General features: G+C 43.5%; 1 protein-coding gene across 1 annotated transcript in view; it reads right to left on the reverse strand.

The window, feature by feature from the left end:
* Positions 1 to 27,754, reverse strand: part of LOC123996479 (coiled-coil domain-containing protein 18-like) — a 49,041-nt gene continuing 21,287 nt past the window's right edge. Inside the window, exons 20-27 of the mRNA XM_046299846.1 lie at positions 27,395 to 27,608; positions 17,721 to 17,841; positions 17,421 to 17,537; positions 14,144 to 14,212; positions 3,181 to 3,318; positions 2,790 to 2,927; positions 2,231 to 2,443; positions 1 to 2,087 (exon numbers count right to left, since the gene is read on the reverse strand). Coding sequence (XP_046155802.1) covers positions 1,956 to 2,087; positions 2,231 to 2,443; positions 2,790 to 2,927; positions 3,181 to 3,318; positions 14,144 to 14,212; positions 17,421 to 17,537; positions 17,721 to 17,841; positions 27,395 to 27,608 — 1,142 coding nt within the window. The 3' untranslated portion in view covers positions 1 to 1,955. The remainder of the gene's footprint in view (positions 2,088 to 2,230; positions 2,444 to 2,789; positions 2,928 to 3,180; positions 3,319 to 14,143; positions 14,213 to 17,420; positions 17,538 to 17,720; positions 17,842 to 27,394; positions 27,609 to 27,754) is intronic.

The following is a 27,754-nucleotide window of genomic DNA, read 5'->3' on the forward strand; positions in this document are numbered from 1 at the left end:
TAGAATTACAGTACCATTAGAAATACAGCAATTATTTTCCCACCCACATTTCCCCATAATGTATCATAATTTAAAGTATGCTGCAGTAAAATGTTTTACAGCATTTGACTGTTGACAATACCCAAAATGACCGTATAAATGACACTTTTCCATTACAGTGTATGAAAAATGAAGTTTGTGTCAGGGACCCTTAGAAGGAAGAGGAAGAATACTGTCTAATAGAGAGATTAAAAAAAGACAGTGTCCAGCACAGGAACCCAATGTATGCATTTTGGTTCAGACGCACGCACACAAGAGACTAAATCAAGTGTGATGCGTAAAGAATGTGGCTGGACATTGGCAGTAGAGTTCAGCAGCTTGGGCCTGTGTAGCATCCCAATGGGCACCCTATTCCCTATATACTACTTTTTACCTATATGACTCTGGTCAAAAGTAGTGCACTGTATAGGGAATAGGGTACCATTTGGGCTGCAGCCTGGGTCTCTGGCTGCTATTGTGTGGTGCTGAGCTGTCAGCAGCTGGGGTATTTGGCCACTTTGTTCCCCACGTGGCAGTGTGACAGAGGGGGCAGGCATGTACCTCTGCCCTGGAATGACTGAGGGCTAGCAGTCGCCTCAGGTTAGGGCTGGGTCCATCACCATCACTCCTCCTACCACAGACTGCTGCCTCAGCACATTCTGCTGCTTTTGTCTGTTGTATACACACACACGCACACGCACACGCACACACACACACACACACACACACACACACACACACACACACACACACACACACACACACACACACACACACACACACACACACACACACAGAAGCGTGCACACACTCGCAGGCACGTGCACACACACTTGCAGGCATGCTGTTACAAACACACACACACACACGTAAATAAAAGCACACCGACAAACATATCCAGACACAATCTGTGAATATTTTGAGTCTGCTCTTGTCCTAAAAGACAATCAAATTGAAGAGAGATTGAGGATACACAGTGCCTTCATTAAGTATTCACACCCCTTGACTTTTTCCACAATTTGTTGTATTACAGCTTGAATTTAAAATGTATTAAATTGAACATGTGTGTGACTGATCTACACACAATAACCCATAATGTCAAAGTGGATTTTGTTTTTTGCAAATGTTAACAAATTAATAAAAAATGAAGAGCTGAAATGTCTTGAGTCAATAAGAAGTATTCAAACTCTTTGTTAGGGCAAGCCTAAATAAGTTAACCAGTAAACATTTGCTTAACAAGTCACATAATAAGTTGCATGGACTCACTCTGTGCAATTACATGATTTTTGAATGGCTCACCTTTAACGTAAACCTGGCAGAGACAACGAATGCTTCTCAAATGGAACCCTATAGTGCATTACTTTTGATCTGGTCCCATAGGGCTCTGGTCAAAAGTAGTGCACTATGTAGGGGATAGGGTGCCATTTGTGACACAGCCAGATTGCTTTGCTCCATATCTCCTAGGATCATAAGGAATCCTACATAGCCACTCCTAGGATGAGCAAGGGAAGCGATTTGGAGGTAGCATTAGGATCAAATCGCCTGCAGATGCTGCTCCGTTTAATTTCCTGCAGAGAGCAGCTCTTCTCCGTGCAGCAATACTAATGGCACAGATCACTTGGAACAGACAAATAAGGGCGTAACACTGCTGTAACACTGCCACGTTTCACAGTGGTTTATCATATGTTGTCAATAATTAGAATTGGTGTTTAGACCTGCTGAATGTTACTGTAATAGTAAACAACAAAATACAAATAGTCATATGCGCAATCAAAAGTGCATTCTGAATCAGCACATTACACTCCAACAAGCATTTGTGCATGCTACAAGACAATACAATAAAAACAAAAGCATTTAATTTGTCCGAAAGTACTTTCTCATATTCAAAATAAAATGTATATTTGTCAACAAAAGGTATTCTTTATCGGTCTCCTCTCTTACTTTGTGGTGGGATTAGGGAGGGGGCTGTAGGGTTGTGACCTGATACAAGAGCAAACAGCTATTTTATGGAGCTCCTTGCTTCTCTCAAAGCTGGAGATCTTGGTCCTTAGACGTGTCATTTCGGATTCCTGATCCCCCCCCCCCACCCAAAACAAAGATAATTATAATAATGACTTTATCACAATCAATGGGTATGACAACTTCAAGATAATTAACTATCAAATAAACATTAGCTGTTTAGCTACAAGAGGATATTCCTTCACCGCTCTACCTTGATGAGCAGGGTCTCGCTGGTCCTCTGCAGCAGCTGTTCTCTGGTGTTGAGTTCTGCCAACAGGGCGGTGGTGTTGTGCTGGGCCTCCTCCAGCTGTAGTCTGGCATGCTGTAGTTCAGAGGTCAGCTGATCCTGGGAGCTGCGTAGGGTGGCGGAGACACACTCTGACGCTTTCAGCACCTCCGCCTGGCTCTCCTGTAGAGCTGACAGCTGGAGGAGAAGAGACCCCCATTGGTTTAACAGAAGGGACTCATGCTCATTGTTAGTACTCAAGAGACTTAGAAGACTGAACCCTCTTATCTAAAACTTTTCTGAATCAGAGGATCCAACAAAAACAGATGATCGATTTAGTAAACTGAGATCTATAATAACCTCCAGATACTCCCTTCGCACGGGAGGATAGACCTGGGAATTTAGCAGATAATTTAGTAGAAACTCAGTATAAAAGGGTCAAAGTTTGAACCCCTCTACTGAACCTGGGTCATTCAGACGAAATTTGATGTGAATGTAACTAAACAGACAGTTATTATGACCTAATGTAGAAGGCTCTAGCTACCTCATTCTGTTGCAGCCATCTCAGTGTGTCAAGTTCCAGTCTGAGGGAGGCCACTGTAGCCTGGAGTCTGGCCTCAGTCTGGGCAGCCTGCTCCTCCATCCTCCCCTGCTCCTCCTCCATTTGCCTGGCATGGTTCTCCTATCACCAATATCACCCAGATGACCAGGCATTAGTACCGTTATGTGCCGCACTCCAGTATCCACAGCATCTAGTAGATGTTTAACAGCACCTAGTACAAACACTGATACTCTTGCATGCTCAAAGGTGAAATTTTATCACATAGCATTTACTGTAAGTACCACAGCACACAAGCGCTGATTAAATTATATCGCGCCACGGACATGTGCGCTTATGTGGGAGACAATAAGTGGGTGCCGTGAGTGGGTCAAACCTTTTCACGGCATAACTGAACACTTTCTTCTAGCTGTATTGCCAGGCTCTCACAGCGACTATGCATCTCCTGGTTGTGAGATGTCCTCTGGAGCTTCTCCCTGCACAGAAACAGCTGCTGGCCCTGGACTAAGGCTTCCTGATGGTCAAACACAAACAAAACACACACACACAAATACTGTAGCCACAGTTCACAGAAGACTTACAGAAAGACAGTCAAATGAGAGACCCATATTGAACACAGAAGACTTACAGAAAGACAGTCAAATGAGAGACCCATTTTGACAAAAGAAGAGTAGATGTTATGTCAGTACTCAGAAATAGACACTGATGTCGAACTGCTGAGGCAACATCTTGAGACAAAGCTGTCAAAACTGAAACCCTTGGTAAACATTGGTTTGGTTGAGTGATAACAGTAGTGTAATGACAAGATAGACATACTGTAGATACGTTATACCATTGTTTCATTAACTATTTTGGGCTACTCAATTGCAAAACTGCCATAGCATTGCCATATATTATACTTCTGAAAAGTGTCCTTTCCCCACATATATCAGCACGAGTACTTCTAACAAAGGAACATTCCATGCCACAGTTGATATAAAATAGATAAAGGTCAGCTAAGGTGACTTCATCATGTAAAATACAAGGAAGATGTATGAGATGATAACTGGGCCCAATGTAGCAGCCCAGTGAATTAGTGGTGAAACTATTATAGTGTGTGGTGTATGAAAGTAGACAGTAGAGTGAGTGAGTGTGTGTGTTATTGTGGTCAGGTTGTGTGTGAGATGCTGTTATAATTTACAGTGTTAGATAATAAGCCTATCATTATGTTAAACTGAGGAACTCATTCTCACGCTCCCCTCTCTCTGAGAACCACAAGGACAACACAAGGACAACAGCCTCCTCCTGTCCCACTGTGGACGTGTTAACAAAAATGTTACATGGGAAAGATGGGTTTGGATTGTGGGATGTCAGTGTCCAAGTGTTGAAAAAAAATGACTCCCACCGGGGAATCTGGTTAGAACACCCATGAGACTAGTGTTGTGTTCGAGACCACCTAAAGCGAAACACATTCAAGAACAGGAGCGGAGGAAATTGAGTCCGAGGCAAGACCGAGACCGGGAGGGGGACAAGGAGCGAGAGACCAAGTCAAGAACGAGGGCGAGTCCAATTCAATACCATGATTGCTATTTTGTCAAATCACCAAAATAATAAGAGTTCAAAATGTCCAGTATTTCTGTTTTCATATTTCAGAACATTTTTAGATATTCAGAACAGTGAAAAAATGCATGCTGAGGGAAAATACAGACACTCTACAAATTATTCCTAACCCAAACACAGTGGGGAACAATGGGCCTTCTACACCTTCAGAGAAGGGCTAAGAATTTATAAAATAACTATTAGAATAATAATATTCTAATTATATTATTATTTTCAATAATGTTCTGATTTAATCTCTTCAGTTTTTGTTGGAAAGGGTTAACACTGAAGCAAAATAAATATCCAATCACAATTTTTCTTTGCTGGTCTTTGGTTAGATAAATCTAGCTAGCTCAGTCAGCCATTGGCTAAGCCATTAGGAGCTAGAAAAAAGGCATCTGCCATTCAACTGTATTAGGGCAAAATTTTGGAGAGACAGTGGAATCAACCAATCACATTGACTTAATGGCTGCGACCGTTATTACAAAATGTATGGACATTCTGCGTTCTTGAAGGCCAATAGGACACTGCACAAGAGCGAGCAGTAATTTTCCCAGTGTCTAGCTAGCTAGCTTTTGTTATAGGCTAGTTTGCAGCGGCTGCAGCAGGTGTTATCAAAGAGGATGTTGTTGCTAATTTGTAATATCTGCTAACAATGTGTATGTGACAAATAAAATTGGATTTGATTTACAAAAAGTGCATTCTGTCACGAATATTACCGAAGGTGACTCCCCTTCTTGTTCTGGTGGCGCTCGGCGGTCGTCGTCGCCGGTCTACTAGCTATCGCCGATCCGTTGTTCTGTGTTCGTTTAGTTTTGTCTAATTGGTAGCACCTGTTTCTAGTTTGGTTGTTAGGATAGGGTTATATATAGTCTGTTCAGCCCGCTTCTGTTTCGTGCGGGCTTGTTCGTCTGTTTTGTTGTTTGAGTGTATTTTTGTTGGCATTTGGGTTTCACGCTGTCCGTTTATATTTCTGTTCATTTGTGTTTCCACTTTTGTACATGTTATGTTTCCGGGACATTAAAGCGTGTTGTTTTTCCCACATATTTTGCTCTCTGCGCCTGACTCCACACCTCTTCACTCATTTACCATAACAGAAGCCCGCACTCCGATATGGAGTCAGCAGGAGCAGCGACCACTCCTCTTCCCACTATGGAGGAGAGAGTCCATCATCACACGTCCATCCTCCATCGCCTAGGATCAGCGATGGATCAAATGATGGAGAGGATAGATCGTTGGGAGAGGAATGGTTTCCCTACTACCCCACCGACCCTCCCACCAGCAACTCTACCATCTCCCCCATCTGGATCCGGTTCCAGCGCTCTGCACATGACGCCTCCGAGGAAATACGATGGAGCAGCGACGGGGTGCCAGGGATTCCTGCTGCAATTAGACCTCTACCTGGCCACCGTTCGGCCGGCCCCCTCGGAGGAGGAGAGAGTAGGGGTCCTCATCACCTGCCTGACCGGTAGAGCCCTGGAGTGGGCTAATGCGGTCTGGAACGGGCCCGACTCGGCGAAGGACAACTACCCGGAGTTCATCCGCCGTGTCAGGGCCGTGTTCGATCACCCTCCAGAGGGTCGAGCGGCGGGTGAGAGATTGTTCCATCTTAGACAGGGGACGAGGAGCGCGCAGGACTTCGCGCTGGAGTTCCGGACCTTGGCTGCGGGAGCAGGGTGGAACGACAGGGCCCTGATAGACCATTACAGGTGTAGCCTGAGAGAAGACGTCCGTAGGGAGCTGGCCTGTCGGGATACTACACTTGGCCTGGATGGACTGATAGACCTGTCGATCCGGTTGGACCATCTGCTAGCTGCTCGTGGACGTTCTGAAAGGGTCCTGTCAGTTCTACCTCCTGATCCTCCTGCCCCTATCCCGATGGAGCTAGGAGGTACCGCGTCAAGGGAGATCGGAGGAGGAAGCTCCTCCTGTACCAGTTGTGGCCGGAGAGGGCACACGTCTGGTCGGTGCTGGAGGAATTCATCTGGGAATCATGAGGGCAGGCAGAACACTCATCGGTCACCCCAGGTGAGTAAGCACCACACTCTCCCAGAGTTTCCTGTTGGTCACATATTCCTATTAATTTGTTTCCTTAATTATTCTTCTTCTCTCCAGCATAAGGCACTGGTAGATTCAGGCGCAGCTGGAAACTTTATAGATCGCGGACTCGCTCAGAGGTTGAGGATTCCGTTAATAAAGGTAGACCCCCCCTTTTACCGTGCACTCTTTAGATAGTCGACCATTAGGGTCAGGGCTGGTGAAGAGAGCCACAATTTCTTTGGAGATGATTACGCAGGGGAATCACAAGGAGCGAATTAGTTTGTTCCTTATCAATTCACCTGCGTTTCCAGTTGTTCTGGGGATTCCCTGGCTAGCTATTCATAATCCTACGATTTCGTGGAAACAGGGAACTCTACAGGGGTGGTCTGATGAGTGTTCAGGCAGGTGTGTAGGGGTTTCCATCGGTGCTACAACGGTGGAGAGTCCAGACCAGGTTTCCACCGTGCGCATTCCAGCTGAGTATGACGATTTGGCTATCGTTTTCAGTAAAAAGAAAGCGACCCAATTACCACCCCATAGGCAGGGGGATTGCGTGATAAATCTCCAGGTTAACGCTGCACTCCCCAGGAGTCATGTGTATCCTTTGTCCCAGGGGGAGAAGGTGGCTATGGAAACTTATATCACCGAGGCTCTGGGACAGGGGTACATTCAGCCCTCCATGTCACCTGTCTCTTCGAGTTTCTTTTTTATGAAGAAAAAAGATGGTGGTTTGCGTCCGTGTATTGATTATAGAGGTCTAAATTCCATCACAGTGGGTTTTAGTTACCCACTACCTCTCATTGCTACGGTAGTGGAATCATTTCACGGAGCGCAGTTCTTCACTAAACTGGATCTCAGGAGTGCTTATAATTTGGTGCGTATTCGGGAGGGAGATGAGTGGAAAACTGCATTTAGCACTACGTCGGGCCATTATGAGTACCTCGTCATGCCATACGGTTTAAAGAATGCTCCAGCTATATTTCAATCCTTCGTGGATGAAATACTCAGAGACCTGCACGGACAGGGTGTAGTGGTGTATATTGACGATATTTTGATCTACTCCGCTACACGCACTGCGCATGTATCTCTTGTGCGCAAGGTTCTTAGACGACTGCTGGAGCATGACCTGTATGTGAAGGCGGAGAAATGTGAGTTTTCCAAACAATCAGTTTCCTTCCTGGGTTATCGCATTTCCAGCTCTGGTTTGGTAATGGAGGGTGACCGCGTTAAGGCTGTGCGTAATTGGCCGACTCCGACCACGGTAAAGGAGGTGCAGCGGTTCTTGGGATTTGCCCATTACTACCGGAGGTTTATCCGGGGTTTTGGTCAGGTAGCTGCCCCTATTACCTCACTGCTGAAGGGGGTGCCGGTGCGTTTACAGTGGTCTGCAGAGGCGAACAGAGCTTTTCATAAGTTGAAGGCGATGTTTACTAAGGCGCCGGTGTTGGCACATCCGGACCCTTCCTTGGCGTTTATAGTAGAGGTGGACGCATCCGAGGCTGGGGTTGGAGCGGTGCTCTCACAGCGTTCGGGTGTGCCACCGAAGCTCCGCCCCTGTGCCTTTTTTTCTAAGAAACTCGGGCCAGCGGAGCGGAATTATGATGTGGGGGATAGGGAGTTGTTGGCTATGGTTAAGGCCCTGAAGGTGTGGAGACACTGGCTTGAGGGGGCTAAGCACCCTTTCCTTATCTGGACTGACCATCGTAACCTGGAGTATATCCGATCAGCTAGGAGACTGAATCCTCGTCAGGCAAGGTGGCCCATGTTTTTCACCAGATCTCGTATAGACCAGGTTCCCTCAACACTAAGGCTGACGCGCTGTCAAGACTCTATGACACTGAGGACAGGTCCATCGATCCTACTCCCATCATTCCGGCAGCTAAGCTGGTGGCACTGGTAGTATGGGATGTGGACACGGACATCGAGCGGGCGCTAAGGGGGGAACCTGCGCCTCCACAGTGTCCGGAGGGTCGTAGGTACGTGCCGCTGGCTGTCCGTGATCAATTGATTCGATGGGCTCATTGTCTACCCTCGTCGGGTCACCCAGGTATTTATAGGACAGTGGGAGGTCTTGAGAGGAAGTACTGGTGGCCCACTTTGAGGAGGGATGTGCGATTCTATGTTTCCTCCTGTTCGGTGTGCGCCCAGAGTAAGGCTCCTAGACACCTGCCAAGAGGTAAATTACAACCTCTTCCCATTCCACAACGGCCGTGGACCCATCTTTCGGTGGATTTTCTTACTGACCTCCCCCCTCTCAGGTAACACTACTATCCTGGTCGTTGTGGATCGGTTCTCTAAGTCCTGCCGTCTTATCCCATTGCCCGGTCTCCCTACGGCCCTACAGACTGCGGAAGCTCTTTTCACCCATGTCTTCCGGCACTACGGGGTGCCCGAGGATATAGTTTCTGATCGGGGCCCCCAATTTATCTCCCGTGTTTGGAGGGCATTTATGGAACGTCTGGGGGTCTCGGTCAGCCTGACCTCAGGGTATCACCCGGAGAGTAATGGTCAGGTGGAGAGAGTTAACCAGGAGGTGGGTAGGTTTCTGCGGTCGTATTGCCAGGACCGGCCAGGGGAGTGGGCGAGATATATTCCCTGGGCAGAAATATCACAGAATTCACTAAGCTACTCCTCTACCAACATGTCACCATTTGAGTGCGTGTTGGGGTACCAGCCGGTCCTGGCACCATGGCATCAGAGCCAGACTGAGGCTCCTGCGGTGGAGGAGTGGGTACAGCGCTCTAAGGAGAACTGGAGGGCAGTCCAAGAGTCATTACGCCAAGCGAGTATAAGGCAGAAGAAGAGCGCTGACCGTCACCGCAGTGAGGCCCCCATGTTTGCACCTGGGGACAGGGTCTGGCTCTCGACCCGAAACCTGCCTCTCCGCTTGCCCTGCCGGAAGCTGGGTCCGCAGTGTATAGGGCCATTTAAAGTCCTGAGGAGAATAAATGAGGTTTGTTATCGATTATTACTTCCTTCGTATTATCGTATTAACCCCTCATTTCAGGTGTCTCTTCTCAGGCCGGTGGTAGCTGGTCCCATGCAGGAAAATTAGGTACCGGAGGTTCCTCCGCCCCCTCTGGACATCGAGTGGTCCCCGGCATACAAGATACGAGCTATTCTGGACTCGAGACGCCGGGTGAGAGGCTTGCAGTACCTCGTTGACTGGGAGGGGTACGGTCCGGAGGAGAGGTGCTGGGTTCCGGTGAGGGATATTCTAGACCCATCTATGTTGAGTGAATTCCATCGCCTCCGTCCGGATCGCCCAGCGCCTCGGCCTCCGGGTCGTCCCCGAGGCCGGCGTCGGCGCGCTGCGGGAGCTGCGCGTCAGGAGGGGGGTACTGTCACGAATATTACCGAAGGTGACTCCCCTTCTTGTTCGGGTGGCGCTCGGCGGTCGTCGTCGCCGGTCTACTAGCTATCGCCGATCCGTTGTTCTGTGTTCGTTTAGTTTTGTCTAATTGGTAGCACCTGTTTCTAGTTTGGTTGTTAGGATAGGGTTATATATAGTCTGTTCAGCCCGCTTCTGTTTCTTGCGGGCTTGTTTGTCTGTTTTGTTGTTTGAGTGTATTTTTGTTGGCATTTGGGTTTCACGCTGTCCGTTTATATTTCTGTTCATTTGTGTTTCCACTTTTGTACATGTTATGTTTCTGGGACATTAAAGCGTGTTGTTTTTCCCACATCTTTTGCTCTCTGCGCCTGAATCCACACCTCTTCACTCATTTACCGTAACACATTCTCCTACATGAGTGCGCTGTTATATCGGTTGCTGTCCTTTCAGAATCACAAACCTGTCACACACTGAAGCAGTGGTGACCTGTCATTCAGGGCAGGTGGGGCTCTGCTTTGAGCCCCAAATGTTTAGCAAAATAAAATATCTATCTATCACACAAACATATACACACAGACACACACAGTACCAGTCAAAAGTTAACCCAACTACTAATTCAAGGGTTTTTCATACTTGTTTTTACAATTTTATAAATAAAACCCTTGAATGAGTAGGTGTGTCCAAACTTTTGACTGGTACTGTGTGTGTGTGTGTGTGTGTGTGTGTGTGTGTGTGTGTGTGTGTGTGTGTGTGTGTGTGTGTGTGTGTGTGTGTGTGTGTGTGTGTGTGTGTGTGTGATATATATATATATATACACACACAGTTGAAGTGGGAAGTTTACATACACCTTAGCCAAATACATTTAAACTCAGTTTTTCACAATTCCTGACATTTAATCCGAGTAAAAATTCCCATGGTGTTTACACTTGGCTACTATTGTTTGTATAGATGAATGTGGTACCTTCAGGTGTTTGGAAATTGCTCCCAAGAATGAACCAGACTTGTGGAGGTCTACAATTTTTTTCTCTGAGATCTTTGCTGATTTCTTTTGATTTTCACATGATGTCAAGCAAAGAGGCACTGTACCCAGTTGCACAGGGTGGTGTCGAGACCCAGGGTCTCGAGCATGATGATGAGTTTGGAGGGTACTATGGTGTTAAATGCTGAGCTGTATGAATGAACAGCATTCTCACATAGCTTTCCTCTTGTCCAGATGGGTTAGGGCAGTGTGCAGTGTGGTTGTGATTGCGTCATCTGTGGACCTGTTGGGGCGGTAAGCAAATTGGAGTGGGTCTAGGGTGTCAGGTAGGGTGGAGGTGATGTGGTCCTTGACTAGTCTCTCAAAGCACTTCATGATGACGGAAGTGAGTGTTACGGGGAGGAAGTCGTTTAGCTCAGTTACCTTAGCTTTCTTGGGAACAGGATGGTGGCCCTCGAAGCATGTGGGAACAGCAGACTGGGATAAGGATTGATTGAATATGTTCGTAAACACACCAGCCAGCTGGTCTGCGCATGCTTTGAGAATGCGGCTGGGGATGCCGTCTGGGCCTGCAGCCTTGCGAGGGTTAACACGTTTAAATGTTTTACTTACATCGGCTGCAGTGAAGGAGAGTCCGCAGGTTTTGGTAGCGGGCCGTGTCAGTGGCACTGTATTGTCCTCAAAGCGAGCAAAGAAGTTGTTTATAGTCTGTCTGGGAGCAAGACATCCTGGTCCGTGACGGGGCTGGTTTTCTATTTGTAATCCGTGATTGACTGTAGACCCTGCCACATACCTCGTGTCTGAGCCGTTGAATTGCGACTCTACTTTGTCTCGACTGATGCTTAGCTTGTTTGATTGCCTTGCGGAGGGAATAGCTACACTGTTTGTATTCGGTCATGTTTCCAGTCACCTTGCCCTGGTTAAAAGCAGTGGTTCGTGCTTTCAGTTTTGCGCGAATGCTGCCATCAATCCATGGTTTCTGGTTGGGGAATGTTTTAATAGTTGCTGTGGGTACGACATCGGAGATGCACTTGCTAATAAACTCGCTCACCGAATCAGCGTATTCATTAATATTGTTGTTTGACGCAGTGTGGAACATATCCCAATCCACGTGATCGAAGCAATCTTGAAGCGTGGAATCAGATTGGTCGGACCAGCATTGAACAGACCTGAGCGCGGAAGCTTCCTGTTTTAGTTTCTGTCTATAGGCAGGGAAGCAACAAATGGAGTCGTGGTCAGCTTTTCCTGAAAGGATGGCGGGGGAGGGCCTTATATGCATTGTGGAAGTTAGAATAACAATGATCCAGGGTTTTACCAGCCCTGGTAGCACAATTGATATGCTGATAGAATTTAGGGAGTCTTGTTTTCAGATTAGCCTTGTTAAAATCCCCAGCTACAATGAATGCAGCCTCAGGATATGTGGTTTCCAGTTTACATAGAGTCAAATAAAGTTTGTTCAGGGCCATCGATGTGTCTGCTTGGGGCGGAATATATGCGGCTGTGATTATAATCGAAGAGAATGGGTATGCTTGTTTGTTCCGTCTAGGCTTTTTACATGTCTAGGGGTGTTTGTTAGTCTAGGTTTATTGTAGGTCTATGGTGGCCTGAATTGGTTCCCAATCAGAGACAGCTGTTTATCGTTGTCTCTGATTGGGGATCCTATTTAGGATACCATTTTGGTTTTGTGGGTTATTGTCTATGTGTAGTTGCCTGTCAGCACTTGTTATTGTAGCTTCACGTTTGTTTTGTTATTTTATTACATGTTCTTCGTTTAATTAAAAGAAGAATGTATTCTTATCATGCTGCGCCTTTGTCTCCTCGTTATGACGAATGTGGCAAGCTGGCTGTACCGACTCCGATAGTGTGTCTCGAGTGAGCCATGTTTCCGTGAAGCAAAGAACGTTACAGTCTCTTATGTCTCTCTGGAATGCAACCCTTGCTCGGATTTCATCAACCTTGTTGTCAAGATACTGGACATTGGGAGCGGTGCGCGATGTGCCTATCTCCGGAGCCTGACCAGAAGACCGCTTCGTCTGCCCCTTTTACTGCGACGTTGTTTTGGTTCGCCGGCTGGGATCCAATCCATTGTCCTGGTTGTTGGGCAAAACAGAGGATCCGCTTCGGGAAAGTCGTATTCCTGGTCGTAATGATGGTGAGTTGACGTTGCTCTCATAGGTTTTATTACATACAGTCGGGAGGAACTGTATGTAATAAAACCTAAGATTACCTGGGGTACCAATGTAAGAAATAACACGTAAATAAATAAAATACTGCATTGTTTCCTAGGAACGCGAAGCGAGGCGTCCATCGCTGTTGGCGCCATGTGTGTTTGAAGGTCAGCTTTGAAATACATCCACAGGTACACCTCCAATTGACTCAAATGATGTCAATTAGCGTATCAGAAGCGTCTAAAGCCATGAAACAATTTTCTGGAATTTTCCAAGCTGTTTAAAGGCACAGTCAACTTAGTGTATGTAAACTTCTGACCCACTGGAATTGTGATACAGTGAGTTACAAGTTAAATAATCTGTCTCTAAATAATTGTTGGAAAAATTACTTGTCAAAGTAGATGTCCTAACCGACTTGCCAAAACTATAGTTTGTTAACAAGAAATTTGTGGAGTGGTTGAAAAACAAGTTTTAATGACTCCAACCTAAGTGTATGTAAAGTTCCTACTTCAACTGTATGTATGTGTGTGTATATATGTTGCGTGTTTTGCATTAATACGTGTCACATATTAGTTTGCAAACAATGTAAAAAATAATATAGCTGCATACAAACATGGTCGCTTTTCAGTTGTTCCGCCTGTGGCTATGGAACTCTGACCTGTTCACCGGACGTGCTACCTTGTCCCGGACATACTGTTTTCGACTCTCTCTCGCTACGGCAACTGTTGTCTCTAACGCTCCCGAGGTGCTGACCTGTTGCACCCTCGACAACCACTGTGATTATTATTATTTGACCATGCTGGTCATTTATGAACGTTTGAACATCTTGGCCATGTACTGTTATAATCTCTACCCGGCACAGCCAGAAGAGGACTGGACACCCCTCAGAGCCTGGTTCTCTCTCTCTCTCTTTCTTCCTAGGTTCCTGCCTTTCTAGGGAGTTTTCCCTAGCCACCGTGCTTCTACATCTGCATTGCTTGCTGTTTGGGGTTTTAGGCTGGGTTTCTGTGCATCACTTTGTGATATCGGCTGATGTGAAAAGGGCTTAATATATCAATTTGATTTATTGATCAAGCTTCGATTATTTGAGTCAGCTGTTTAGTGGTTGGGCAAAAACCAAAATGTACACCCACGAGGGGCCCCAGGACAGAGTTAGCGAAACCTTGATATACTTAACCCTAATCAAGTATTATTATTAGCCATACATCCACTGTCCTCCAGCATGGAGACACACTCACTCTACCTTCTCCAGGTCCTCCTTTCCCTGCAGTTGTTTCTGTATCAACTCCAGCCTCTCACTCAGAAACTCCACCTGACACACAAACTTATCTGAACCACTAGACTACACAATTTGCACCTGTACAGTGCCTTCAGAAAGTATTCACACACTCACTTTTTCCACATTTGTTTGTGTTTCAGTCTGAATTTAAAATGGATTCAATTGAGATTGTGTGTAAGCCAGCGACAAACAATAATTCCACTTTGATATTATGGGGCTGTTTTTAGAAATGTAAAATGATTCAACCCATTTGTTATGGCAAACCTAAAGTTCAGGAGTAAAAATGTGCTTAATAAGTTTCATGGACCGTGTGTAAGAAGTGTTTAACAATATTTTGAATGACTACCTCATCTTTGTACCCCACACATACAGATAATTGTAAGGTCCCTCAGTCGAGCAGCGAATTTCAAAAACAGACTCAACCACAAAGACCAGGGAGGTTCTCCAATGCCTCGCAAAGAAGAGCACCCATTTGTAGAAGAGTAAAAACAAAAGACATTGAATATCCCTTTGAGCACAGTGAAGTTATTAATTACACTTTGGATGGTGTATCAATACACCCAATCACTAAAAAGATAGTCGTCCTTCCTAAATCAGTTACCAGAGTGAAAGGAAACCACTCAGGGATTTCACGAGGCCAATGGCAACTTTTAAAACATTGAGTTTAATGGCTATGACAGGGGAACTGAAAATGGATCAACAAGCTTGTAGTTACTCCACAATACTAACCTAATGGAAAGTGAAAAGGAAGCCTGAACAGAATACCATATAGGTATGCTTGTAATCGTTAAGGATTGAGGAGTTGGAGCAAAGCACAGGAAAAATATTTGAGGAAAACTTGGTTCTGTCTACTTTCCCCTAAAAAGTTCAGTCATATGCACATCCTTAACTTAGGTGCAGGGCTTTCCACCAGACACCGGGAGATGAGTTCACCTTTTAGCAGGACAATAACCTAAAACACAAGGCCAAATCTGGACTGGAGTTGCTAATCAAGACAGTGAATGTTACCGAGTGGTCAAGTTACAGTTTTTACTTTTCTGCTTAAATCTATGGCAAGACCTGAAAAATGGTTGTCTAGCACTGAGCAACAATCAATTTGACAGAGATTGAAGAATTTTGAAAATAATAAAAAATGGGCAAATATTGCACAATCCAGGGGTGAAAAGCGCTTAGAGACTAGAGGTCGTCCAATTAATCGGAATGGCCAATTTAATTAGGGCCGATTTCAAGTCTTCATAATCGGAAATCGGTATTTTTGGACACCGATTTGGCTTTTTTAAATTTTACACCTTTAACTAGGCAAGTCCGTTAAGAACGCATTCTTATTTTCAATGACGGCCAAGGAACGGTGGGTTAACTTCCTCGTTCAGGGGCAGAACGACAGATTTTTACCTTGTCAGCTCGGGGGATTCAATCTTGCAACCTTAGTTAACTAGTCCAACGTTCTAACCACCTGATTACATTGCACTCCACGAGGAGACTGCCTGTTACGCGAATGCAGTAAGCCAAGGTAAGTTGCTAGCTAGCATTACATTTATCTTTAAAACAATCAATCATAATCCCTAGGTATCCCTAGGTAATCCCTAGGTAACACATGGTTGATGATATTACTAGTTTATCTAGCATGTCCTACGTTGAATATAATCGATTCGGTGCGTATCGTTGCTCCAATTTGTACCTAAACATCAATGTCTTTATTAAAATCAATACACAGAAGTATACATTTTTAAACCTGCATATTTAGCTAAAAGAAATCCAGGTCAGCAGGCAATATTAACCAGGTGAAATTGTGTCACTTCTCTTGCGTTTATTGCACACAGTCAGTGTATATGCAACAGTTTGGGACACCTAATTTGACGTAATTATGACATATTGAAGGTTGTGCAATGTAACAGGAATATTTAGACTTATGGATGCCACCCGTTAGATAAAATACGGAACGGTTCCGTATTTCACTGAAAGAATAAACGTCTCGTTTTCGAGATGATAGTTTCCGGATTCGGCCATATTAATGACCTAAGGCTCGTATTTCTGTGTTATCATGTTATAACTAAGTCTATGATTTGGTAGAGCAGTCTGACTGAGTGATGGTAGGCAGCAGCAGGCTCGTAAGCATTCATTCAAACAGCATTTGTGCATTTGCCAGCAGCTGTTTATGACTTCAAGCCTATCAACTCCCGAGATTAGGCTCGTGTGACCGATGTGAAATTGCTAGCTAGTTAGCGGGGTGCGTGCTAATAGCGTTTCAAACGTCACTTGCTCTGAGACTTCGAGTGGTTGTTCCCCTTGCTCTGCATGGGTAACGCTACTTTGAGGGTGGCTGTTGTTGTTGTGTTCCTGGTTCGAGCCCAGGAGCGAGGAGAGGGACAGAAGCTATACTGTTACACTGGCAATAAAGTGCCTATGAGAACATCCAATAGTAAAAGGTTAATGAAATACAAATGGTATAGAGAGAAATAGTCTTATAATAACTACAACCTAAAACTTCTTACCTGGAAATATTGAAGACTCATGTTAAAAGGAACCACCAGCTTTCATATGTTCTGAGCAAAGAACTTAAACGTTAGCTTTTTTACATGGCACATATTGCACTTTTACTTTCTTTGCCAACACTTTGTTTTTGCATTATTTAAACCAAATTGAACATGTTTCATTATTTATTTGAGGCCAAATTGATTGATGTTATATTAAGTTAAAATAAGTGTTGATTCAGTATTGTTGTAATTGTCATTATTACAAATAAAAAGATTGGACGATTAATCGGTATCGTTTTTTTCCGGTCCTCTCATAATCGATATCGGTGTTGAAAAATCAATCGGTCGACCTCTATTAGAGACTTACCCAGAAAGACTCACCTGCTGTAATCACTGCCAAATGTATTGACTCAGGAAGTTGAATACCTCAAGACATGCGTTTTATTATTATTATTATTTTTTTTTACAAATGTTAAAAATATTCTTCCATTTTGACAGTATTTTGTGTAGATTGTTGACAAAATTATTAAATCCATTTTAATCCCAATTTTGTAAGACAAAAGTCAAGTGGTGTGAATACTTTCTGAAGGCACTGTATATCAGGTCATCAAAAATGAGTTTGTGGAACACATTTGCAATAACAGTTTTGCACAATAGAACATACATCTATCAGAATCATGTTGCATGCATTGCTGATTGACAGAACCTGTTCTACCCAGATGGATTAGTGAGTGCTGTTAACTCAAGTGAGATGTGATGTAGTAAACCTGGTTGGTTCTCTCCTTGGCCTCTCTCTGGGAAATCTCCAGCGTCCCCTGTTGGAGGATGAGCTTCTGCTGCATCTTCTGTGTATGACTCTCTACAACAGCCTCTAATTTACTGAGCTTGACACACAGAATCACATACATGGATTAAAGAAATTGGCAAAATCATGGTGTTGACGTGAGCAACCCTTGTGAGTGATAAAAAGAAAAAGTTTAACAAAGTTAACCACATATTTGAAAAATTGGTTCTCTGTGTTATGTAGTCTTGTGTAAATATTGTGTGTGTGGGTTGCTTTGGTGCACCTGGAGGGATTTTAGTTCAAGTTCCTCCTGCCTTTCCTTAATTTCTGTGTCTTTGTCTATAATCTCCTGTTTCTTTTGCTCCAACTCTCTACATGTCTCCTCCAACTGACTGTGTATCACCCTGGGGAAACAAACACATAGTGGTGGAAAAAGTAACCAATTGTCATACTTGCGTAAAAGATACCTTAATAGACAATGACTCAAGTATTTGGTATCAAAACTAAAATAAATTCTAATTCCTAATATGAAGCATACCAGACGGGACCATTTTCATGTTTTTTAAATGTATGGATAGCCAGGGGCACTCTAACACAGACATAATTTATAAAGTATTTGTGTTTAGTGAATCCACCAGATCAGAGGCAGTAAGGATGACCAGGGGTGTCCTCTTGATAAGTGTGCAAATTGGACCATTTTCCTGTCCTGCTAAGCACTCAAAATGTAACAAGTACTTTTGGGTGTCAGGGAAAATGTACATCACGCACACACACAAGGGCCCAAAAGTGTATCAACAAAGCAGAGCTTGGCATAAAACCCCAATATCCAGAAAATCTAAATCCAGAAGGACTAGGGTATTTTTCTAATTTCACTGAAGTTAAACATTTGTGATACCCCTAACTATACAATATCAGTGATTACTGTTTTGATCAAGAACAGGAGATGATAAACATAGCCGATAGCCTTCTAGCATATGATGCTGCTGTCTGTGTGGGAGAAACACAATGCTAAATTTAGACGCAGTCAGACAAATGACCCCTGCGGCTGTCCAAGACACTGGAACCATCCAAGCAAATGATGGTGCCCTGCAGTTTGGGAGGAATGTACATAAACTCAGCAAAAAAAAGAAACATCCTCTCACGGTCAACTGTGTTCCTTTTTCAGTAAACTTAACATTTGTAAATATTTGTATGAATATAATATTCAACAACTGAGAAACTGAACAAGTTCCACAGACATGTGACTAACAAATGTAATAATATGTCTCTGAACAAAGGGGGGAGTCAAAATCAAAAGTAAGTCAGTATTTGGTGTGGCCACCAGCTGCATTAAGTACTGCAGTGCATCACCTTGTCAGGGACTGCACCAGATTTGCCAGTTCTTGCTGTGAGATGTTAACCCACTCTTCCACCAAGGCACCTGCTCTTAAACGCTAGTAAAACCAAATGCATGCTTTTCAACCGATCGCTGCCTGCACCCGCATGCCCGACTAGCATCACCACACTGGATGGTTCCGACCTTGAATATGTGGACACCTAGGTGTCTGGCTAGACTGCAAACTCTCCTTCCAGACCCATATCAAACATCTCCAATCGAAAATCAAATCAAGAATCGGCTTTCTATTCCGCAACAAAGCCTCCTTCACTCACGCTACCAAGCTTACCCTAGTAAAACTGACTATCCTACCGATCCTCGACGTCATCTACAAAATTGCCTCCAACACTCTACTCAGCAAACTGGATGCAGTTTATCACAGTGCCATCCGTTTTGTCACTAAAGCACCTTATACTACCCACCACTGCGACTTGTATGCTCTAGTCGGCTGGCCCTCGCTACATATTCGTCGCCAGACCCACTGGCTTCAGGTCATCTACAAGGCCATGCTAGGCAAAGCTCCTCCTTATCTCAGCTCACTGGTCACGATGGCAACACCCATCCGTAGCACGCGCTCCAGCAGGTGTATCTCATTGATCATCCCTAAAGCCAAGACCTCATTCGGCCGCCTTTCGTTCCAGTACTCTGCTGCCTGTGACTGGAACGAATTGCAAAAAAAAAAAAAAACAATCGCTGAAGTTGGAGACTTTCATCTCCCTCACCAACTTCAAACATCAGCTAGCTGAGCAGCTAACCGATCGCTGCAGCTGTACATAATCTATTGGTAAATAGCACACCCATTTTCACCTACCTCATCCCCACAGTTTTTATTTATTTACTTTTCTGCTCTTTTGCACACCAATATCTCTACCTGTACATGATCATCTGATCATTTATCACTCCAGTGTTAATCTGCAATATTGTAATTATTCGCCTACCTCCTCATGCCTTTTGCACACATTGTATATAGACTCTCCTTTTTTCTCTGTGTTATTGACTTGTTAATTGTTTACTCCATGTGTAACTCTGTGTTGTCTGTTCACACTGCTATGCTTTATCTTGGCCAGGTCGCAGTTGGAAATGAGAACCTGTTCTCAACTAGCCTACCTGGTTAAATAAAGGTGAAATAAAATTTAAAAAAATAAAAAACCTGCAGGTTCCCAGACATTTCTGGGTGGAATGGCCCTAGCCCTCACCCTCCGATCCAACAGGTCCCAGGCGTGCTCAATGGGATTGAGATCCCTCTTCGCTGGCCATGGCAGAACACTGCCATTCCTAATGTCGTGTCTTTACTTTCATTAACTGAAGACTTAGTTTTTATCAAAGATTCTGTAATCAGCATTATGTGATTAACTAATCAGGCAAATGTAATTAACTAGGAAGTCGGGGCACCAAGGAAAATATTCAGATTAAAGTTATAATTTTCCTAATACACTTTTTCTGATATTTTAATGTAGAAAAGAGGACGATCAGCTGTCCATTCTGTCTCCCTGTAGCGCTGTCTTCGGTATCTCACAGTACAGACATAGCAATTTATTGCCCTGGCCACATCTGCAGTCCTTATGCCTCCTTGCAGCATGCCTAAGGCACGTTCACGCAGATGAGCAGGGACCCTGGGCATCTTTCTTTTGGTGTTTTTCAGAGTCAGTAGAAAGGCCTCTTTAGTGTCCTAAGTTTAAGCTGTTAGTGTCTTAATGGCCGTTCCACCGGTGCATGTTCATTAATTGCTTATGCATGGGAAACAGTGTTTAAAACCTTTACAAAGAAGATCTGAGAAGTTCAAAACAAATCTAATTTTATTGGTCACATACACATGGTTAGCAGATGTTAATGCGAGTGTAGCGAAATGCTTGTGCTTTTAGTTCCGACCATGCAGTAATATCTAACAAGTAATCTAACATTCTAACAACTACCTTATACACACACACAAGTGTAAAGGAATTAATAAGAATATGTACATATACATATATGGATGAGAGATGGCCAAACGGCATAGGCAAGATGCAGTAGATGGTATAGAGTACAATATATACATATGAGATGAGTAACGTAGGGTATGTAAACATTAGATAAAGTGGCATTGTTTAAAGTGACTAGTGACGCATTTATTACATCCAATTTGTAATTATTAAGTGGCTAGAGATTTGAGTCAGTATGTTGGCAGCAGCCACTTAATGTTAGTGATGGCTGTTTAACAGTCTGAAGACCTTGAGATAGAAGCTGTTTTTCAGGCTCTTGGTCCCAGATTTGATGCACCTGTACTGACCTTGCGCTTAAAGTTTGGAGGGCACTATGGTGTTAAATGCTGAGCTGTAGTCGATGAACAACATTCTTACATGGGTATCCCTCGTCCAGATGGGTTAGGGCAGTGTGATTGCGTGTCTGTGGACCTATTGAGGCGGAAAGCAAAATTGGAGTGGGTCTAGGGTGTCAGGTAGGGTGGAGGTGATATGATCCTTGACTAGTCTCTCAAAGAACTTTATGATTACGGAAGTGATAGTCATTTAGCTCAGTTACCTTAGCTTTCTTGGGAACAGGAACAATGGTGGCCCTCTTGACGCATGTGAGAACAGCAGACTGGGATAGGGATTGATTGAATATGTCCGTAAACACACTAGCCGGTGTGCGCATGATCTGAGGACGCGGCTAGGGATGCCGTCTGGGCCGGCAGCCTTGCGAGGGCTAACGGGTTTAAAGGTCTTACATCAGCCACGGAAGAAGAGGGGGGGGGGGGGGGCAGGCGCAGTCCTTGGTAGGCGGCACTGTATTATCCTCAAAGCAGGCAATGGTGTTTAGTTTGTCTGGAAGCAAGATGTCGATGTCCGTGACGTGGCTGGTTTTCTTATTGTAGTCTAATTTCATGTAGACCCTGCCACATACGTCTCGTGTCGGAGCCGTTGAATTGCGAATCCACTTTGTCCCTATACCGACATTTCGCTTGTTTGATTGCCTTGGAGGGAATAACTACACTGTTAATATTCTGCCATATTCCTAGTCATCTTTCCATGGTTGAATGCGGTGTTTATTGCGAATGCCACCATCTATCCACGGTTTCTAGTTAGGTAGGGTAGGTTTGAATATTCACAGTGGGTACAACATCTCCAACACACTTCCTTATAAACTCAGAGTCAGCGTATAAATATCAACGTTATTTTCTGAGGCTTCCCTGGAACATTTCCCAGTCCGCGTGATCATAACAATCTTGAAGTGTGGAAAAAAATCCACCACTACTTTAAGACGTGAAGGTCAGTCAATACGGAATATTTCAATAACTTTGAAAGTTTCTTCAATTGCAGTCGCAAAAACCATCAAGCGCTCTCATGAGGCCCACCACAGGAATGGAAGCCCAGAGTTACCTCTGCTGCAGAGGACAAGTTCATTAGTTACCAGCCTCAGGAATTGCAGCCCAAATAAATTCAAGTAACGGACATCTCAACATCAACTGTTCAGAGGAAACTGCGTGAATCACGCTTTCGTGGTCAAGTTTCTGCAAAGAAACCACTACTAAAAACAACACATAAGAAGAAGAGACTTGCTTGGGCCAAGAAACACGAGCAATGGGCATTAGACCGGTGGAAATTTGTTCGTTGGTCTGGAGTCCAAATGGGAGACTTTTGGTTCCAAACGCCATGTCTTTCTTCGTGAGACGGAGAGGGTGAATGGGTGATCTCCGCATGTGTATTTCCCACCGTAAAGTATGGAGGCGTCGAGTAAGGGCTATTTGACTAAGAAGGAGAGTGATGAGTGCTGCATCAGATGACCTGGCCTCCAAAATCCAGACCTCAATCATATTGAGATTGTTTGGGATGAGTCGCACCGCAGAGTGAAGGAAAAGCAGCCAACAAATCGCTCAGCATATGTGGGAACTCCTTCAAGACTGTTGGAAAAGCATTCCAGGTGAAGCTGGTTGAGAGAATGCCAAGAGTGTGCAAAGCTGTCATCAAGGCAAAGGGTGGCTATTTGAAGAATCTCAAATAAAATATTTAGATTTGTTCAACACTTTTTTTGGGTACTACATGATTCCATGTGTTATTTCACAGTTTTGAGGACTTCACTATTATTCTACAATGTAGATTTGGAACACCCATTTGTGACCAAGCTTCAACTTCCTGACTGATGTCTTGAGATGTTGCTTCAATATATCCATAATTTTCCTTCCTCATGAAGCTATCGATTTTGTGAAGTGCACCAGTCCCTCCTGCAGCAAAGCACCCCCACCAGTGTGCTTCACGGTTGGGATGGTGTTCTTCGGCTTGCAAGCCACCCCCTTTTTCCTCCAAACATAATGAAAGTCATTATGGCCAAACAGTTCTATTTTTGTTTCATCAGACCAGAGGACATTTCTCCAAAACGTACGATCTTTGTCCCCATGTGCAGTTGCAAACTGTAGTCTGGCTTTTTTTATGCCAGTTTTGGAGCAGTGGCTTCTTCCTTGCTGAGCGGCCTTTCAGGTTGTCTTTATAGGACACGTTTTACTGTGGACATAGATACTTTTGTACCTGTCTCCTGCAGCATCTTCACAAGGTCTTTCGCTGTTGTTCTGGGATGGATTTGTACTTCTCCCACCAAAGTATGTTCATCTCTAGGAGACAGAACGAGTCTCCTTCCTGAGCGGTATGACGGCTGTGTGGTCCCATGGTGTTTATACTTGCATACTATTGTTTGTACAGATGAACATGGTACCTTCAGGAGTTTGGAAATTGTTCCCAAGGATGAACAAGACTTGTGGAGGTCTACAATTATGTTCTGAGGTCTTTGAAGGTAGGCCTTGAAATACATCCACAGGTACACCTCCAATTGACTCAAATGATGTCAATTAGCCTATCAGAAGCGTCTAAAACAATGACATAATTTTCTTGAATTTTCCAAGCTGTTTAAAAGCCACAATCAACTTAGTGTATGTACAATTCTGACCCACTGGAATTGTGATACAGTGAAATAATCTGTCTGTAAACAATTGTTGGAAAAATGACTTGTTTCATGCACAAAGTAGATGTCCTAGCCGACTTGCCAAAACTATAATTTGTGTAGTGGTTGAAAAACTAGTTTTAATGACCTCCACCTAAGTGTATGTAAAATTCCAACTTCCAACTGTATATTTTATTTATTTATTGTTCCTTACCCAGTGGAAGTGGGGCGGCAGGGTAGCCTAGTGGTTAGAGCGTTGCACTAGTAACCGGAAGGTTGCAAGTTCAAACTCCTGAGCTGACAAGGTACAAATCTGTCATTCTGCACCTGAACAGGCAGTTAACCCACTGTTCCTAGGCAGTCATTGTAAATAAGAATTTGTTCTTAACTGACTTGCCTAGTTAAATAAAGGTAAAATAAATAAATAAAAGTGCAATGAAAAGTGTTGTTTTACAGGGTCCGCTATAGTAATAAGGTGCCCCTGTAGCAAATTAAGGGTTAAGTGACTTGCTCAAGGGCACAGACTTTTCATTTAGCCGGATCTGGATTACTGTCCCAACGCTTTAACCAATAGGCTACCTGGCCCATTAGCTCTTTAAAAAGTATTTCTGTGGTTTTAAAAAGTTAATTTACTATTTAAAGCAAAGCAGTTACATATAGTCAAAGTTAAATAATTGGTCTGATTACTTTTATAGACTACTATATCAACCGTATTACTCTGGATTGTGGGGCAGTTAGATTATAAAAATGTCTTTACTACAGTTTCTGCACGTGAACTGAAAGCAGAAAGACATAGGACCAAGTGATCTTCTGTCAGAAGATGCAAATAATGCTGTGGGTTTCAAACAAATACAGTGAATTCGTAAAGTAGTAGGACATTTATAAAGAAACTGAAATCACATTTACATAAGTATTCAGACCCTTTACTCAGAACTTTGTTGAAGCACCTTTGGCAGAAATGACAGCCTTGAGTCTTCTTGGGTATGACGCTACAAGCTTGGCACACCTATAATTTGTCATTTAATGTTATGAAAACGTGGTTAAAAAAATACAGTTCATGCTGTTACTAAAACAACTGTATTGTTAGATTGGTAGCAGATATTTTTGTACCAACATCAGATTTGATTAGCCGAGAAGTATCTTAATAGTTTAAAAAGATATCAAGCACAATATTTCAGACCGATATGCATGTTTTAAAGTTTGAATGGCATGCCTAGCTTTAAAAACGGTGTAGGAGTAGCTTTCTAAATAATAATAATAATAAGTCAGAAGAATGTCAAAGATTTAAAGCTGCCATTTGTAACTTTTTGGGCGACCTGACCAAATGCACATAGAAATGTGCATTATAGATCTGTCACTCTCATTGAAAGCACGTTTACGAAGCACTAGATCTGTTCTACGTGCGCTATTTCTATGCTTCCCATTCTTAAATTTGCTGTGCTGCCATCCTGTTAGAAGGTAACAGATTATTTTATTACAATGGTTAAATTGGATTTTCATTGTGTTCAATAGTGTTATTTGCCCCCTAGTGGCGCTTTCTGGTACTTAGAAAGACGACGCAAATAGGAAGTACAGAATTTGTTTTGCACGCATAGAAACAGCTACAAACAACGCTACGGTGCAGGTCTTTCAATGTAGTTATTTCTTGTCACGCTTCAGCCTTGGAAAAATATTTGTTTGTAAGTTCGATTCAAGCATTTAGCTAATGATGATAATCTTGTTATTGATAGAGTTGCTTACATATCAATGTTGGTTGCATTTACTCACAAATTGCAATGCCTTTAATGTATGTCGTTAGCTGTATTACTTTGCTCATGCGTCATGCAAACAAATTGTAAAATATACAATACTGTAGTTTTGTTACTGTTTCTAGTGTAATATGCTTTGTTATTCTACATAGATGGTTATACATTATCAGAGTAATGAAAGGAGCCAATTACCATACGTTTAACAATTAGCTATATGGTTTGGCATCATGCCAGATGCATGGTACCTTAGCGCGTGCTTTGTATTTATGCAACTTCAAATGTTTAAAGTACAGCATGTCGGTGTGAATTGAATACTAAAGTATATTATTTTCTGTATTGTTCAGTTTCACAACATAAACGTTTACAATATATTCATTCAAGAAAAGTCACGCCTTGGGAGTTTTATTGAAGACTTAGTTGTTAGCCATCTGTCTAGTTTTGCATGGGAACGCAACTCAAGGGCAGAAATGTGCTTTTGCGTTTACTTTCAGTTTTGTACAATAGCTTCAAACTTCTGAAAATACAATCTTTTTTGTTATGAAAAGTATATTTAAAAGCTGTTTAGATGGTACAATGATTCTCTACACAATGACCATTTGTTTTGTTGCATAAACTGAAATTAGGCTAACATATAGGCTGGGTTTCTGTACAGCACTTTGAGATATCAGCTGATGTACGAAGGGCTATATAAATCAATTTGATTTGATATCGCACCTTTTAAGTGGGGACTCTTGCTTCGCAAGCCCCACTAATAATAATATTAATAATTAGGATGCTTCTATTTCTCCCGTTTCATGTACAAGTGTGTATTAATACGCATGTGTGAATTGGAAATGTTTTTTTTTGCATATCCCAACTCCCCCTGAGACACTCTCGGAGAGTGGGGTCACAACCACATCTTGGCACTCAAATATTTTCAATTGAAACAAAGCATCTGAAAGGGTTTCATGAAACAATATGAAAGACATGATCCTAGGGATACACATGGAAAATCCCCCAATAAAAAACTCATGATATGAATGTTATCTTTTCATAATGTATGAACTGGAGGGCAGGCGAGGACGTAATGTCGATAGTCTACCTTCTAAAAGGACAAGTAGCACCAGTTAAACTTTGTTACACAATCTGTATGGGCTGCTGCTGCGTCACAGAAAGTGTGTTTGAAAAACAGCAGCAACAGATTCCCCACAACCAGTGACAATTGCCTCCAAGTGATGTATTACAACCGGGGGTTCAGTCTTTGTCCCCTGAAATGACTTTAAGCACATAACCTTGGACAACCCTTGACAATAGAACACCACAGAAGCAACACAGCATTTATCTAATTTTACACAAGTTAAAAACAGAACCATGGCCATCATATTTTTGCTTCTTTCCCATTGGCCTGTAGCACAGTCCTTTGGTAATAATTTACACTCTGGTTTGGCTCCAAGTTCCCACACAACCCAGACAGGGTAAGAAGTGCTGGGAATAGGAGCTGAAATAAGTTCAGTGTTTATCAACCCCCAACGAAAATCAAGTTTTAAAAAACGGAGTAAAAGAGGGATACCTAGTCAGTTGTCCAATTGAATGTATTCAACTGAAATGTGTCTTCCACAATGAACCCAACCCCTCTGAATCAGAGGTGCAGGGGGCTGCCATAATCGACCTCCACGTCTTCGGCGCCCGCAAAATAGAAGTATTTCAAATAATTTGGGAGCAGTACAAATTGTAACGACAGATACAGTAATTATTTTAACATTACTTTGGTGTTATGGCCCCATTGTTGAAAAGGAGTGAAGTGGGAGGCCAAAGTACCAGATACCAAATGGAGCCTCGAGTACTAAATGACTTGGGAGAGGGATGAAGGGGCTTCTGCCCAACTCATCTGTAGGAACACAAGATGAGCCCAACATACAGGACTGTTTGCATTTGGGGCTCTCTCACCTCATCCCTGCTTGCAGTTTCTCCATGTCAACTTTGCGCTGCTCTGCGTTGGCCTGTGAGCATTCCAACCGGTCTCGTAGCTCCTGCAGGTGGTCCAGTGTGTCCACCAGCTCTCCCTTCACCGTCTTCATCTGGCTCTCCAGCAGCTGGGTGCGGTGCAGGGAGTTCCTCCTGTCCTTCCTGGTGAAACGCACCTTCTCCTCCAGATCCTGGACTGAACCGGACAAGGCCCAAAGAACAAGGTTAGAAACATCATTCAGAGAAAGAGATCTCCAGATAAAGCCTAGTCCTCGACGAGAATCTGAACGCGCATTTTAATCAAGGACTGAGAGTGTGTCTTTAGGGGCCACTTTCCAGGTC

This window comes from Oncorhynchus gorbuscha, linkage group LG15 (assembly GCF_021184085.1).
Source record: "Oncorhynchus gorbuscha isolate QuinsamMale2020 ecotype Even-year linkage group LG15, OgorEven_v1.0, whole genome shotgun sequence".
NCBI lineage: Eukaryota > Metazoa > Chordata > Actinopteri > Salmoniformes > Salmonidae > Oncorhynchus > Oncorhynchus gorbuscha.